The 16,422-nt window shown below is 42.2% G+C and overlaps 1 protein-coding gene across 1 annotated transcript; it reads right to left on the bottom strand.

Moving 5' to 3' along the window:
- Positions 1-418: 418 nt before the first annotated feature.
- On the bottom strand, positions 419-15,671 carry LOC142210512 (5-hydroxytryptamine receptor 3A-like). Its single transcript, XM_075279716.1, has 9 exons — positions 15,505-15,671; positions 13,791-13,942; positions 12,242-12,286; positions 11,156-11,265; positions 9,511-9,680; positions 7,904-8,061; positions 6,743-6,953; positions 5,243-5,473; positions 419-748 (listed from the first exon to the last, which is right to left on the bottom strand). The coding sequence occupies exons 1-9, from the start codon at positions 15,596-15,598 to the stop codon at positions 465-467; spliced, it is 1,455 nt and encodes a 484-aa protein (XP_075135817.1). The 5' UTR covers positions 15,599-15,671; the 3' UTR covers positions 419-464.
- Positions 15,672-16,422: the final 751 nt, after the last annotated feature.

Below are 16,422 nucleotides of genomic sequence, written 5' to 3'. Positions count from 1 at the left end.
CCTCCAAAACCACTCAGATCTGCTGGAACTCTGCACCATGGTGAATCAATTCTTTCACCTCTGACTATATACATATATATCAGATAATTATCAGATAACTCCACACATTAGTTTATATAGCAAAGGCTAATGATATGTTAAAGGGGTTTGGGGGCAAAAAAATAAATTTTCAAAAAAAAAGCTCTGTTAGTGCTATTAATAGGTTAATAAATGCACCCATATACCTTTAGCAGTATTTTGAGTGATTTCTGGAGTTCTCATTGAGCTCCTGGCATCTTCCTGTTCTGTTTTCCTACAAGTACCATGATGCTTTGGGCTACTTAGAGCTGACTTACACCACCTCCCTCTCTCACTCCCTCCCTCTCCCTTTCTCACTCACACCCCCTCCCTGTTTCCCTAGCTAGTGTGCCCTCTACTAGCCCTTCCTAAGTAACTCAATTATGAATTTATCCCAGACAACCCCTTTAAGCTTGCTGCCAGTAAGACCACATAGTTGCCAATGTAACGGTGTAAGCTAACACAGCCACCAGATACACTCGGAAGAGAAGGACATCAAGGACGTATCCAACTTGCAGCCATTCCTTGGCTATGTCACGGTATTCATCTCTTTTCTCTAGATACTGTCGGATGGATGCAATCTCATGGAGGATGCTGTCCACTATAATTGAGCTCTCTTTTATCGGTAGAATGGCTCCTACTGATCTTTCATAATCTTTAGCATTTTCAGAGTTACAGTGGGTCAGTTTAGCTGTAATGGGAGAAACACTTAGTTAAAACAAATGAGTCTCGATATCTATTCAGAAATATTTAGCAATGACTTTATATCTTTACAAAATGACCCCCTATATCAGGGGTGCTCACACTTTTTCAGCGTGTGAGCTACTTTATTAGCTGACCAAGGCAAAAGATCTACTACCCACCTTGTGGGCGGGCCTATGGGCAGGGTGGGCGTGTCTGTGGGCGTGACTGGGCATGTGGGCGGGGCGGGGCGGATCGTGAGAGCAGGAGACGCGGCGTTCTGTGGCCGCCCAGGGATCCCCGGTGTCTGTTCACAGCGCAGGCTGAGAGTTATCTCTGGACACTTGTAGGCTGGGGCTGCGGCAGCCCTGCCTGCCAGTGTCTGGAGATGACTCTCAGCCTGCACTATGAACAAGCAGACACCGGGGATCCCTGCATCCCGCGATCGACCCATACGTCCTTTGCGATCGACCAGTAGATCGCGATCGACGTATTGGGCACCACTGCCCTATATGAATGATATTGGCTTGGGGAGCCTGAGACTTGAGGGGCTCCAGAGACACCCCTATTGCACCCGCAGATAATCTACATATTTGAATATAATTTTTTCCAAGACTGAGGTACTAATCGGGTTAAAAAAAAAAAGGTATTTTTACAATTTATACATCAATGTAACATTACAGGGGTCAATTTTATAATGATTGATTCTCTTTAAAGGGAGTCGGTCACAAGAAACCAGCCTATCAACCTAGCCCTAGATATAGATAGAATAGGGTCACCTGCATTATACATTGTATTCCTTTATGAATTGATATCACTGTTCTCATCAATATCCACATGAGCTCTTTGGTGCAATGAGGTATTACCACTTAACTCTTTGGAGCAATGGTAATGCCCATGCTGCTCCACAGAGCTTATCTGGATATTGACAAAAACAACATCCTAACAATCACAAGGGAAAACAACATTTTATTCGGGGGACCCTAACCTATTAGTGGGGTTGGGTTGATATGCTGGGTTCATATGACAGACTCTCTTTAACATGGACAAAAAAGAGTGGCGTAAATGCTTGGGTAGCCGCGGTAGCAGCTACAACAGGGCCCAGGACATTAGGGGGCCTGGCAGGCCCCTGATTTTTTTTTTTTTAATAGGCCTGCTTTAACCCCAGCAGGTAACAGGCCCTATTTACTTATTGGTTGCCACTCCTGTTCAAAGCCGCCTTTCTTTTCCTTTCTGCAGATCGCTAAGTGAGACCATGGCCCCGTGAACACCACAAATATCATTATACTCTTGGGTCTTTTCAGACTCGAGAGTATAACGGTGGAAGGGCCAAGGGAGGTAAGGGAACATTAAAAACATCGTTACTTACCTCTCCTTCGCTCCAGCAGTCTGCAAGCCTGTGACGTCCCACACATCACATGAGCCAGGCTGGCATCATTATGCGTCACAATGCCGACTTGGCCCACGCCTTGGGGCCCAGCCATTCCTAGCTACTCCACTGACCAAAAAAAAGCGCATCAGTTGATACCCTGGCAAAGGCAGATTGACTTGTTGGCAGCCCTATCACCCTTTTAGCCATATACTAGAAAACATGCACTGCAAAATAGGCATACAAAAAGCAGCTTACATTGCAGAGGTATTCTCGCTAGGTTAACCATGCCTGCACTTGCTCATTCCAGCATGACTGCACACTAAGGCCCCTTTCCGACACTGGAAATTGATTTTCTCTTCATTTTAAGCTCTCCGAGGCCAGATGGAGGAGACACTTACTTTTACAGCATCCTGCTCTGATTTGCCGCTCATTAAAACAATAGGAGGCAGATCTAGAACAGAATCCACTGCTGATTTTGAGACTGAATTTGCCATAAATGAGCAGCAGATTCCTCTGTGTGAACAGGGTCTAAAGATAAACACACCAATTACCTAACCCCAGGGGTGAACCTACCCCTTTTGCCGCCCGAGGCGAACTACGGAAAGTCGCAAAGGGGGCGGGGCTTAGCGACATTCGCAGGCAGAGAGTAGGCGCGGAGATGACCTGCTCTCTGCCTGAGTGTGAGGGGAGGCTGCTGGAGCAGCGCTGCTCCAGTGGCCTCCCCAAACCACCGCTCGGTGCTAAGCCAGTCCAGGACAGCTTGTCCTGGACTGGCTTAGGTGATCAAAAATGCCGCCCTCCCTGGGGTCCTGACATAGCGCCGCCTGAAGTGCTTGCTTCAGGTCGCCTCATGGGAGGTGCGGCGCTGCCTAACCCTCCTTCAATCGTGGCCATTAAAATTCCTTTTCCGTGCAGTTTTAACAATACAAAGTCATGTCAACTACTTTGGCTGTCTGACTACAATCAGAACTAGGGACATATACAGACCATGCAGTAAGTGCATGATATAGTTCTATACATTATATTTGACCCTACATGAACCTTCTGCTGGTGTATTGTATATTATAACCTAATTGTTTCCTTTCCTACTATCTCCATTTGTTTTTTTGTTCCATCTATCCTTCCCTTATATTGTGTATGTTCTTCCCATGATGCAATAGTACAGACAACTATAGGAAACATTGTAATATATCTAATCATTGAAAATTGCCTCTTTTTTTACTTTATCTGACTTCTTTTCCTGCTCCTACGACCCAGCTTAGTTGCACAATTCACTGCCAGATCTGTCTTCAGGAATGGAGGGTTAGAGGAAGATTAGATAGAAGCCTATGGGAAAGGAAGGGGGAGGAGGAACATGCTGCTGCAGATAATAGTAGGTTTTAGACTATTTCTAGCAGTTTTATAGCAGAACTGAACTGTATTGATGTTAAGTAAGCTTTACTGGTAAATCTATCTTTTGGTCATTGTCTATATATGTGGCTTTCTGTTTCTTACTTAATTATATCCTCTTCCTCCCTTCACCATTGTCTTCCATGACCTGTAGCCTGTTTTAACTGAAGCCGTGAACTAAGCTTAGGAGAGGGTAGAGTAGGGCAGGAGTCTGAAGTGGAGAAAGAAGCATTTTTCTCTGATAGCATATATTGTAGCATCTGTTACATTCACGTATACTATTGATTCATGAATAAAATGAACCAATCTTAGGTGAAGTCTGATATGACGTGCACCTTTGGGACCCACACTTATCTTGTGAATGGGGTGCTATGTTCTGCCTAAGGCTGTAGCAGGTGTGAGTGGATGGAGAGTGGCTGTACATGTGTGGTTCTCTTTGTACCCTTCTATGGGAGTTCCAAATACAGCTGAGACAGTGTGCTCGACTGTTTTTAGGATTTCCAAAGAAGTAAATGTAGAGGGACACTCATGCGTAGCCACCCCTCCACTCATGTTGGTTGCCACCTGAGGCAGGAAAGGATCATTTCATCTGCCTTTTCTCCTTGAAGATTTAAAAAAAAAAAAAAAAAAAGGGCAGTTGAGGTGGGAGCCATATTGGATGAGGATTGGGAGGAGGTGCTAGGGTTGGTTCCCTTTCAGTACCCATCAGAGGCCCAGAGTTGTCCCAGATATTTCACTTCCACTGTGTATAAACCCTCAGGCTTCTGTGTAGAATTGGATTTAGACAGGATTCTACGTGCCCGAATGTGCTCCATGGAGTATGCCGGGCTGATGCACATGATGTGGGAGTGCTCTGCTTTGGGGGCTTATGGCAAAGGGTCTTGCAACTTATTTAAAAGGTGTTTGATGGGGATATAACCCCTGATGAAAGACCTTGATTGATGCTCTCCCAAATGTAAGCAAAATGCAGAGAATATTGTATCAGAGAATGCATTGCAACCCAATGGGTATTGACCTGTCCACAAAACCCATGACAAAGTTAAATAACATAATCAGTTGAGGGTGTATCCTAGGAGTATCTTAAATGGAATTGCGTATCCAAAGTTTGAGGCCATTTGGGATCGATAGTTGAATGTATTGGATTGCCCAGCAGAGCCCTTCAAGACTTAAGAATGAGCCAAAGTTACATTATGATACTCCATAACCCTTTTGTCATATTCTATGAGTGCACTAACAACGGGATGTTAGAATACTGGGAACCCTACCTTCCGAATATGTGTTTCTTGAAAAGGGGAGGGGTCTTTGAATTTTTTGATTGTATTTCTTTTTTGTACTTTTGTACTTTGTATGTGTAAAATGGAAAACTCTCCCATTTCTAGGGAGGAAAAATTAAAATAAGAATTTGGAAAGGGGTTACAGGCAACCTCCATGGAATCCCATCGCACTAGTTTCCAAGATGCCTTGGATCTGCTCAAGCACGGATGAAAGTATGGTACTAGACATGAGCGAGTAGTATTCAATGGAATACCTCCCCTGCATAGTTATTGGTGTAAAAAAGCGCCAGGGAAGGTGGGAGGGGCATCGAATTTTTACTGCGTTTACCATGTGGTATGCGACCGATTACACCAATAACTATGCATGGGAGGTATTCAATCATATACTACTTGATCATCTCTATATGCCACCCATCTGTATTCAGCATTCATAGAATTATACTTGGTTATGAATTGGAGATCATCTTACCAGTGCTACTGTTCTCCGTCTGTCTGGACATACTGGAGCTGTGGATGCGAGATGCAGCAAATTTCTTATTGTCTCGGATACACAGCAAAACTGTAATCTTTTCCAAGACCAGTTTCTTTACCCATTCAGGAACATGAGGTTGAAGATCTTGCTTGTGCACTAGCCGAACGATAAGTATAGTCTCCGTCAGACTGATGACCAGTAATGCCATACAGACCACAAAATATACACCTACAAAACAGGACAGGTCAGAAAAAAAATATTATAAATTGGTAGAGAAATATAGTACTTATGGATATCAGATACATTAAGAAATTTGTAATTCAATGCCGAGAAAAAAAAAAAAAGTAAAAATTTATTGATTTTCCAAAGTTTTTCAGTCCTTCAAAACTTTTGACTTCTTCTAGATGAGCTGTAATTGTAAAAGGTTATGGTTCATGGACGTACTTGCCTATTATACCCAGGTATCTTTGTATTCATGGTATCCAGAGCAGGTATTGGTATTCTGCGGAATCTACTCTTAATTTATTTTTGCTTGAACAGCAGATGTTCTGCTTTTTTCTTTCTTCTTCCTAATGTGCTCTTCTTCATTACATCTGTTTTCCTTTTATTACCCCATAGACATTGATGTATCTGTTCAGATCATTAATTTTTATGGGGCTTCGACATCTCAATAATATTCAGACATAATTTTACTATTTGATTGTTCTGTACAGATATCGTTTTTTTGGCTGCAATAAAACCACGAAAGCCTTGGAAACATAATTAGACTCAGGGACACAATGGACCATGGTCGCTCAAGGAGAGAAACCATGGCCTTTAGTAAAAAGTTCTAAAGCGACCCTCCGGTTTTGAGCAAAAAATTCACAATAAATGCATAGTTAAGATACCTGGTGTCCATCTTCTTCAATCCTTTTGGTGTGGTACATACATACATAGTTACATAGTGGTTGAAGTTGGATGAAGACATGAGTCCATCACTTACCTCTGATTATATTCCCCTCTCTATTTTTGCAAATGGCATCCAACTTCTAAGACTGAAACTCTTGGTAGCCCGAGGGCCCCTTCACATGGCGTAAGCGCTCGGCTCATTCCGAGCCGTACACGCGAGCACTTCTAAACACTTCCCATTCACTTCCCATTCCCGGCTTTACGTGCGCTCCCATTGAAGTGAATGGGAAGTGTTTAGAAACGCTCCCGTGTATGGCTCGGAATGAGCCGAGCGCTTACGCCGTGTGAAGGGGCCCTGAGACAACACATCCCCTTCCCTGTTCTCCGCAGCTTCATCAAAAAGAGGAGGAGAAGTCTCAGACTACTAACCACCATGTGTATAGAGTAGTCCGAGAAGCTGATGGACTATTTACAAAATTAAGGAGGAATCGCACAAGAAAGATTCGATGAAAGAAGAAATATTACTGTGAAATTTTTATTGTGAACTGGAGGGTTGCTTTAAGATTTGCCAAACAATGAAAGAAACCATAGATAAATATCATACGTTACCTATCAATGGGGTCCCAATGGCCGTAGCTGGCAATGTATCGGATACAATGATGAGAAACACAGAGTAGCCTAAGAGGAGAGTAATCTTGAAGGAAACTCTTTCTCCACTATCAGGAGGTAGATAGAACCCAATGATATCCATGACCATGAGGAACATACTTGGGAGAAGTAGGTTTACAGCATAGAAGAGTGGTCTTCTTTTGATAACAACCTGTGAAAAAAGAACATTAGACTAAACTCGGCCATATTGCCTAGATGAACGTTAGCTGATCCTGACAATTTCGATGGAAACAATCATCTAATGTGTACTGGGGGTTGTCTTGACATTCCCCTGGAGACAGATGTTGGGGAAAAAGGATTGGGCTGTTGGAGAACTTTTGTTCTCTGTTGAAAATATCTGACACCAGAGGACTCTATTGATGGAATACTCTCCCCTCTCGACTCAGAATACAAGTATGGTCGACCAAACTGAGCATGCATTTGTATAAAGAATCAGGAAGCAATAGCTGATACTGCTGATACATCACCCCCTACCCAACAGGTGGCAACTAAGGCCAGTATTGGCCAAAGTGGTCACCTGAATCCTGCACTTCTGGCACAAGTAGTCTGAGGACTAGAAGGACTGGGAGTAGGTCAGTATTAGTCCTTTTTTCTCTGTTTTTACATTTTCCCAGAAGACCCTGTGCATAAACCAATGTCCACAACTTCAATGAACTGAGGCAAAGTTGTGAAGAAGAGTGGACCAAAATTCCTGTAGAAGGATGAGAGTTATTGCTGTTGGTTGGCTCTACACGTTTTTGATGGGGTGGACACAGTTTTTCACAGATGGTTTTTCCAGTTTGGCTTTTAGTAGAATATAAATAATGACACAATGTACTTTGTCATGTGATGTTGTTCATCTGAAGTTGCATTGACCTCATTTTAAGACTTAGGATCAGATGTTTTTTTTTTCATTATTTCCTAACATGTAAAACCGTATAATTAAAAAAGGATGGACTTTGTGTTTCTCATGACCCTATGCAGGTCACTGTGACTTGATGTTTCGGTACAGATCTAGGGTATGAAGTTGAATCTTTTATGGAAATCCTGACTACGACTCTATATGAAACAAATGCAAAAGCATGGTAATGTAATGTTGATCAAAACTCATAAAGTACTTACATGGAACTTCATTTCCGCAAAACTGTCCTCATGTTCCACAAACATCCTGTACTGAGACAATACATAGAGCAGCTCCCACTCCCCTTTGTTCATGAAAACGCTCTTGTCTTCCTTCACTTCTTCAGGTGTCCTCCATAAAGACACATTGATGTCCTGTACTACATAAACATATCAAATTGTCATCCATTACTACTGCTGTTCATCTTAAGGTGCTCATACACATTACATTAATGTTGGCCAAATCTGCAGAGGGAGAAAAAATGACCATCTAATGTGTATGGTGTTGTACCAAGTCCTGAAGATAGCGGTGTTCAACACCTCCATGCATCCAGAGTTACCACCGAGGCCTGTGATTGACCTGACATCATGCCTGTGTCATTGCTGAGGCCAAATCTCAGGCCTCAATGGTGACCCTGAGCACATAATGTCCCAGAGGAGACCGAGAGAGAGAGGGAGAGAGAGAGAGAGAGAGAGAGTGCTGGACACTGTGAGGAGGCCAATAAGAGCTGAGGGAAGCAGAGTATAATTTTTATTATTTTATTTTCTACACCTTCCCTGGGCCTTCACTGATTATACTTCACCTAAACCCCAACAGTACAACGACCTGCTGCTGGTGTAGGGGCCTGGTGACAGGTTTCCATTAAAGTATACCCAGTCTACCAATAAGTATTTGGACACTGGTGGTAGAATAGAAAAACAACATTTATTCCTATACAATAGTTGGTAGACCCAGCAGATGATTCCTTACGGATGGTATTGAGTGACACAATACTCCCGGATCCCTGGTGAAACTCCTGGGGTATGTGAGCCATCAGTTGGGTGCGGTTTCTCTGTCCAGCGCTCGTCGGTCTCTATCTCCCAGTTTCGGGGGTCTGCCAACACAGGGCACATTCCAACAATCACCACTCACCTTCCAGTTCATAATCACATAGGCCTCTGTCGATTTTGGGTAATTCAGTTTGCTTGCTATGCCCCTTAAGGATCCACCATTTCTGTTGTACCCCACAATTACTCCTTTCTCAAAATCAGGCAACTCTGCACTTTGTGGCATCTTACATGCGACTAATGCCAATGCTGTTTCCTACTTAGTGGCGGAAGGTGTGACGTACATCAAGACCGCAGATATCTTCATTTGCATGGGTGTCCAAATACTTATTGGTAGACAGTGTATGAGTATATGTACTGTATCATTCATTGATCAATATTGTCCTACAGACCAAATCCAAACATTCTGTACAAATAAGTATAGAAGCACTATTCTTAGCAGTACAGAAATAACAGGGGAAAATGTAAAAAAAAATATACCAGGACTTTGTGTCCGTGCAAAAAAAAAAAATGGTTTCCAGGCGGAGAGGCCGACACACCAGTGGTCAAATCCCACTCAAATGAATGGGTTTTAAAGCAAGCCATCTGCTGTCCAGTGTCCCCGGAGTTTAGGACGGACACCCGGGGGGCAGACAGCAGTGCTAGTATGAATGGAGATTCTGACTCTGAGACTCTGAATCTAGTAATAATTTTGTGGTGCAAATATGTTCCCTATAGTTCTATAGCATGTATCCCCTTTCTTTCATAGGACAAGAACACAGTTCATGCAACACAGAACATACTTGTATGTAGCCAGCTGGTGAACGTCAGAGAGCAATTCTGTAAGTCAAATGGGAAGTTGTAGATATTGAGACTGCAGGCGGTCACCACTTGGATGGGCTTATAGTTCTGCACTCTGCCTTCATGGTTGACGTAGACATAGGGAATATCTGGAGACTTTCCAACATCCACACTGAGTGATAGAGATCAGTTGAGTATAGACAACCTGTATACATCTTGCAACCAATGTTCATAATAGTTTTAACACTTTAAAGAGATTTCCAAGATAAAAATTATTTTTTAAATTAAAGAGATCCTATCATGCAATCACATTTTTTTCTCATTAACACGTAGGAATAGCCTTAAGAAAAGCTATTCATCTCCTACCTTTCGTTGTCTTCTCCGTGCTGCCGTTCACTTGAAATTCCCTTTTTTGTAGGTATGTAAATGAGTTCTCTCACAGCACTGGGGGCGGGCTCCAGCGCTCAAACAGCACTGCGGCATCCCCAATGCTGCGAGAGAACTCTCCAGCGCCGCCTGCATCTTCTTCTGGAATGAGGTCTTCACCGCGTCTTCTTCCGGCGGTGGCTTCTAACTTCTAGTCCTCGGGCCTAGGGCAAAGCTGACTGCACATGCCTGCAGCCACATGAAAAATGACCTCTTACACAGTATTGTAAGCAGTCATTTTCTCATGGACAGTGGGCATGCGCAGTCAGCTTGCCCTAGGCCTGAGGCCTAGAAGTTTGAAGCTTGCGCCGGAAGAAGACGGGTGAAGAGGACGTTGCTGAAGAAGATGGAGGAGGCACTGGAAAGTTCTCTCGCAGCATTGGGAACGCCTCCAGTACTGTTTGAGCGCTGGAGCCCGCCCCCCAGTACTGTGAGAGAACTCATTTGCATACCAACAAAAAACTGAATTTCAAGCGAACGGTGGCACGGAGAAGACAATGAAAGGTAGGAGATGAATAGCCTTTCTTAAGGCTATTCTGATGTGTTAATGAGAATAAAATGTGATTGAATGATAGGATCCCTTTAAGCCGGGGAATGTGCTGCTCCACTGTCTTCTTTTGTGGGAAGTCCTTGCTGGCTGTGATGTCCGATGTCCTTCACTGAGTCTGCTGATTGACCTCAGTGGTCATGTGCACTGAGGACTTCTGCCAGAAGAAAACACCAGAGCAGCAGGACCAGCGGAGCACTGCCCAATGGCAGCCAACCAGAACCAATTATACCATCCACCCTCTCCATAGTCTTATAGCAGATGTCTGGTCTGCCTCTACAGTGTGCGGTTTTTAGTTTATACTTCAGCTACTCTTCTGTTTTTACACTTTTGGTAAAGGGTTGTCCTAGACTGGATATTAATGGACTATCCTTCAGGTAGGTCATCAATATCAGATCAATCAGAGCTCGACATCTCGCTGATCAGCTGTTGCAATCGCCATTTCTGTAGAAATTCATTAAGGTGAACAGTGATGGAGAAGAGTATGGAAACATGGAGGTTCAGAATGGACAGGGAAAGAAGCTGGATAACAGTTAGGTATAGAGGTATCAAGAAGGATAGTCCTGACCTGCTTCCATAAGTAAGCAGCCATATTCTCTAATCCTGTACAACCCATGTAAGTAACTCCACAACTTGTATGAAACCATATGAAAAGGAGACATCATGGTACGTACAATTCATTGATCAGAATATCAGGGACCCAAATCTTCTCAGTAGGAATAGAAATTTGAGATACATTTTCGTATTCCTTTGGATCCCAGGTTAGAAATTCATCAACCCAAAACTATGTAAATTGCAAAAAGACAAAAGGAGAGAATATTGTAAAAACTATTACAAAAATGATCACAGAACAAACAATATCAAATGTGATATTATAGTTAAACATACAAATATGAACGATGCGGATAGATAATACAATGCAGTGTGAAATATAATTGAGCAAACATAGATGCAGCAGAGCCGAGTCTGTCACGTCAGTCTGGCACCCTCACTAACCACAAGAATTGTGCTGCAATTCCCATAGAAATTCCCATAGAGTCCCATAGTCCCATACAGTCATCTCTAAGGGATTGATGAACATAGTAAAGGACAGCGCTCAGCTATATCTGTCACCTCCATGGACTTTGAATGGAATTTCAGCATGCATGCGCTACAACTGCTACATTCTAATGGGACATGTGGTCCACCATTTTTGCAACTATTGATGGTTCCAGCAGGGACGTCCTTAACCATTAGACACTTATCACCTATACTATTTTAAAAAAGGAACATCTAAGTCTATGTTTGTACTACATTATTACAGTCTGTTGCTGTCACCTGTCATAGGATGACAGCAACAGACATTAAAGGTGGCAGAGTAATGGACACAGATGACACTTCCTTCCGCCCCATTGACTATAATGTAAAAAATATGATGGACGCTGTCTTCCGTTATGTTTGTCTTTTATAATAAAGTACTGCGTGGACGGAAAAGTAATAAAGCTTCCGTCATGTTTTTTTTTTTACATGTGGGTCAATGCACACAGACCCCTGATGGAGGAGAATCCATTTACATCTGTCTTTAATACCCTTTGATGGATGAGAGCAATGGACATTAAATAACAGGAGTGTGAAGGCACCCTTGGTAGTAAAGGGAACAAGGGATTTAGGTAAAAGTAGGGACTGTCCCAAAAAAGCGGGACACCTGAGGGCTATAAAGATAACAGTCATCTCTTAGGACATGTTTTATATCATTCTATAAAATGGCTTGGTCATATTACCTGTCTGTACCATATATACGTTGTAAGGACTTGGTTCTTCTCATCCTATATGGATAAATATTCCAAATAATGGATTAGTAACATAGCATATCATTGCGGTTACATATAATACTGTATAGGTCTAAAGATCTCATATAATAAACAATATAATGGACAGCAAAGTACAATAGTCAGAGACTGGACCTCTCTCATACATAGGCCAATACTTCATTGTCTTCTCTTTCTTCTGTCTATAAAATTCTTCTCACTTGCTCCAGGCCTCACTAAAAATAATAATAACCACAATAAAGGAGGTGGCACAGCCCCCGATGTAAGATGTATAAAACGGTGGCCCTCTACAGCATTGTGGAATCAACCAGCCTATACTAAGAGGGTCTATGGGGATCTATTTCAATAAATATCCTCCAAAACGCAAAGAGCTTTCCTACGTGGAGGGGGACGTTCTGACCCCTACATCTGATACCATGTGTAACTGATACCAGTTCCCTACTGCCTGGGGTACATGGGGTTACTTCTTTGTCAATACATCCAAAACCAAATCCAAAATTTGAATAAAAGTGTTGTGGTGGAAGGTATAACCTCTCATTGAGGCCGGGTGTCTCAGACAAGCAATGTGTTATAAGATAAGAGATAAAATAATCCTTTAATAGTCCCACATTGGGGATATTTCAGCGTGTTACAGCAGCATAGTAATACAGGTACAGGATAATACAGAGTAATATATTACAGACGTAGACACAGATAAGCTGAGAAGAGAAGATATACTAGGAGTCCATGGCAGCTAAGGAAAAAAAAAAAAAAAACGTAAAGAGGATCGAGGGGTATTTTGGTCAAAGATTAGTCAGGGAATAAAATGTATACATTGTCTTAATATACCCATTCTTAAATTAAGACTTTTGCTGAAGAATCATCTAGAGATGTATCAAATGTAAACATGACACTTAACATGATAATAACGTGGCACAGAACTTTAACTTGACTCTTTCAATGGCTCTTCAATGGCTGTGTTCTATGCTAAGATATCATGCTGCAGTGTCAAGTTAAACTTTGCTATATTAATTTGTTCTCGAAGTTCAATGTCAAGTGCAAATTGTCTCTATATGATATAGTAACATTGTGGTTTCACCAGACCTCCCAATCGTCCCAGATTCAGCGGGGCAGTCCCAGATTTCAGGTCCTGTCCTGCTTTCCCTCGTTCTAAAAGTTGATAGGTATGGTTTCACACTGTTTTCAGGTATGGTTTCATTGCTGTTTTTGGGGAATTCATTATAGGTTTTGAGAAGTAGGAAGGAGAAGTATAAGTTTTTCCTTGATATTTCCTTAAACAACTGCAGTGATTGCAGTGACATTATTCTCTATTAATCTCTGCATTAGTGTGATCCCCATGACATTACATATCTTCAGAGCCCAAAATACAATATGGCATTCATTACTAATATACCAACAGATGCAGCAAAGTATAACTTGACTCTTAACTGTGTCAAGTTAAGCTTTGCTGTATCTGTATATCTTTATAAATATCCCAGCAACAGATGTCTTGTTGACTCACCACTCCTAATATAGCGTAGACCATGACGTCTATAAACACGGTCGTGGTCTGCCTCCAGTTGTGTACGGGTCTCACACCCTTCTTGTATCCTTCCATGAGCTTGTCTGAGAGACGCAGGAGGGCTGGCTTGGAGGAATTATCCGTCCTGTGAGCTACAATGTAAGAGTAAATAGAAGAGTCTTATCATATATGAAATATGGGAAATGTATTACCAATGTGATGAACTCATCTAACAGAACAATGCATGCGTGTAGTACACACCATCAAAGGTTTCTATACATCAGGCCAAGCGAAGATCACTCCGCACAGAGAACTAATGATTATGACGATGACCATGAAGTCTTCCTCTTTCTCTTCCATTATTTCCTTAGCTTCTATGGACTCCTGGTATATCTTCTCTTCTCAGCATATGTGTGTCTACGTCTGTATTATATTACTGTGTATTATCCTGTATCTGTATTACTATGCTGCTGTAACATACTGAAATTTCCCCAATGTGGGACTATTAAAGGATTATCTTATCTTATCTTATCTTATAAATTAAGCTAAGGTGCCATGGTCCTCACAACTTCACAATTTACTGCAACCATTGCAGATTGGGATACATACACTATGATGAACTGAAGCTGCCCATGACTTTTTCCGCCATAGGGGATCACTGACGTAGCCTCCTGATAGACCCACAATTTTACTGTGACCAAAATTAAGTCAAGCCTTAGAGTCACAAATAAATCATCATGTCTTTATTGCAGCACACTATATCTATGACAAGTCGCCTCTGGAGTATTGTATTACGACTCCCATGAACACCCTCGGGATTCAATTTAGACAGACACAGTTGGTTTTGCAGCCTATTAGATGTATGTGAAACAGGTCAGAATGAATCTTGACTGACATCTCTTTTCATCCATTATCAATCTATTTCTCAAATGCCATCACTTCTGATCCTTTTTCATCAGGTTTTTTTTAATCTATTATGTTTAGTTATTACACATTGACCTTAATAAACTGCAGAAATACTTTATATTATATCACATGTTCACATGCTCGTCCTAGATGAAAAGCAAAAATGGCCGGGGGGCAGAAATGACTTTCATGGAAATGTAAAATGGACCATCTGGCTCTGGTGCTATAAAAAAGCCCCGTTTCTGACCAGCTAAACAGAATAAACCCCGAACGTCGAGAGATACAAAATGATGACAATGAGGAATCTAAGAACAAAATCTAAGGAAATGCTTAGACACTTAGACCCATGTCCTCATTACCATAAAAGACACAAGAACGGATTCGCCATCAATACATAATGAGATTCACCCACTCCGGTATGATTTAGTTCAATGGTACCTTGCTTATATACACAGTAATACCAATATATTCTGCAGAAATGAGATTTGCACTTGGCACAGTTCACGGTTATCGCTGGGTCTTATCTATGGCACTGCAGACAAATCTACCGCATTATCTTAAAGCAGAGACTCGTAATGACCCAATAACAAACTTCTATATGGACAAAAATGTTACCTTTACATCTACTGCACTTTCATAGTGGAGTGAAATTTCTCCACAGACCACCCCCTTATCCAGACCAGTGACAGATTTTTTACCTCCACCAAATATCATCCCAACCATCTTCTTTGAGAAGACCGCTCTTTGGTGGTTGTTTAAAAAAAATGTTACATTATATAAAGGATGAATACGGATGGACAGAACTTACCTGCGCTGAACATAAGGAGAGCCGGGACCAGCATACTGTGGTGTATCCAGAATCTTTTTCGTACCATCTTGTCCAGTAGCTTCAGATATAACATGTGATGTAACCAGGCACCAAGATTTGTTGGGTTTACCCCTTTCTTGACGTTCTATATCTCAGATTGTCCTTGATCCTCAGGCATTGGTCCTCCTTACAGTTCTTACGTTCGGATATCGCCCATACACGCTTGGGTTGGCTTTGCCCCGTAGGCCCAGTGGGGCTTGCTGTTCTAATCTGTGTTATGTCTTCTTACTAGGTCTCCAGCTCTGTCTTAGCTCCTTCCTCGGCATCAGTCTCACAAGCTATACCCTAGACCACAAGTCTTCCTCGTCTATAACAATCTTTTGTACCTATCCTTGTAGAAGATGTCAGATCTTACCCAAATGCAGATGCTGTCCTCTCTTTCTTTCTCCCTCTATGGCGAGCAGTACCTATCTGGTCGTCCGTCCATCTCTTCTGTCCCCTTTTTACTTGATGTTCGGTAACTTTCCTAGATATGTTTTCCCGCTGTCAGCATCTGGCAGCTTGTCACTCCTCTGCGTGATGTCACCCTGTAATCTAAGGAGTCAGGCTGAACCTATTGCCCCCTGCTCCCCTGCCCATTAGTACTGTCATGTCCACTTAATGCTAATCAGGCAGACGGATGGTTTTGCACAGAGCAATTAGTTACCTGAGATCCGATTAACCCCTCTCCTGCCACCAATACCTTGCAGAAATGCTCATATGCCATTGCTTTGAGTATCGGCCTTGAAATCCATAAGACAGAGGTCAAAAATCTGGATAAGGTTTCAAGATGATGCAGTTTATGCAAGAGACTTATGAAGGAGGCAGACCACAAGTCTGGGCTGGCTCCGACTTTTTTAAGGTTCTCTTAAAGGTGTA

Source organism: Leptodactylus fuscus, chromosome 6 (assembly GCF_031893055.1).
Source record: "Leptodactylus fuscus isolate aLepFus1 chromosome 6, aLepFus1.hap2, whole genome shotgun sequence".
NCBI classification, from domain to species: domain Eukaryota; kingdom Metazoa; phylum Chordata; class Amphibia; order Anura; family Leptodactylidae; genus Leptodactylus; species Leptodactylus fuscus.
This window is presented reverse-complemented; position numbering and strand designations above follow the sequence as displayed.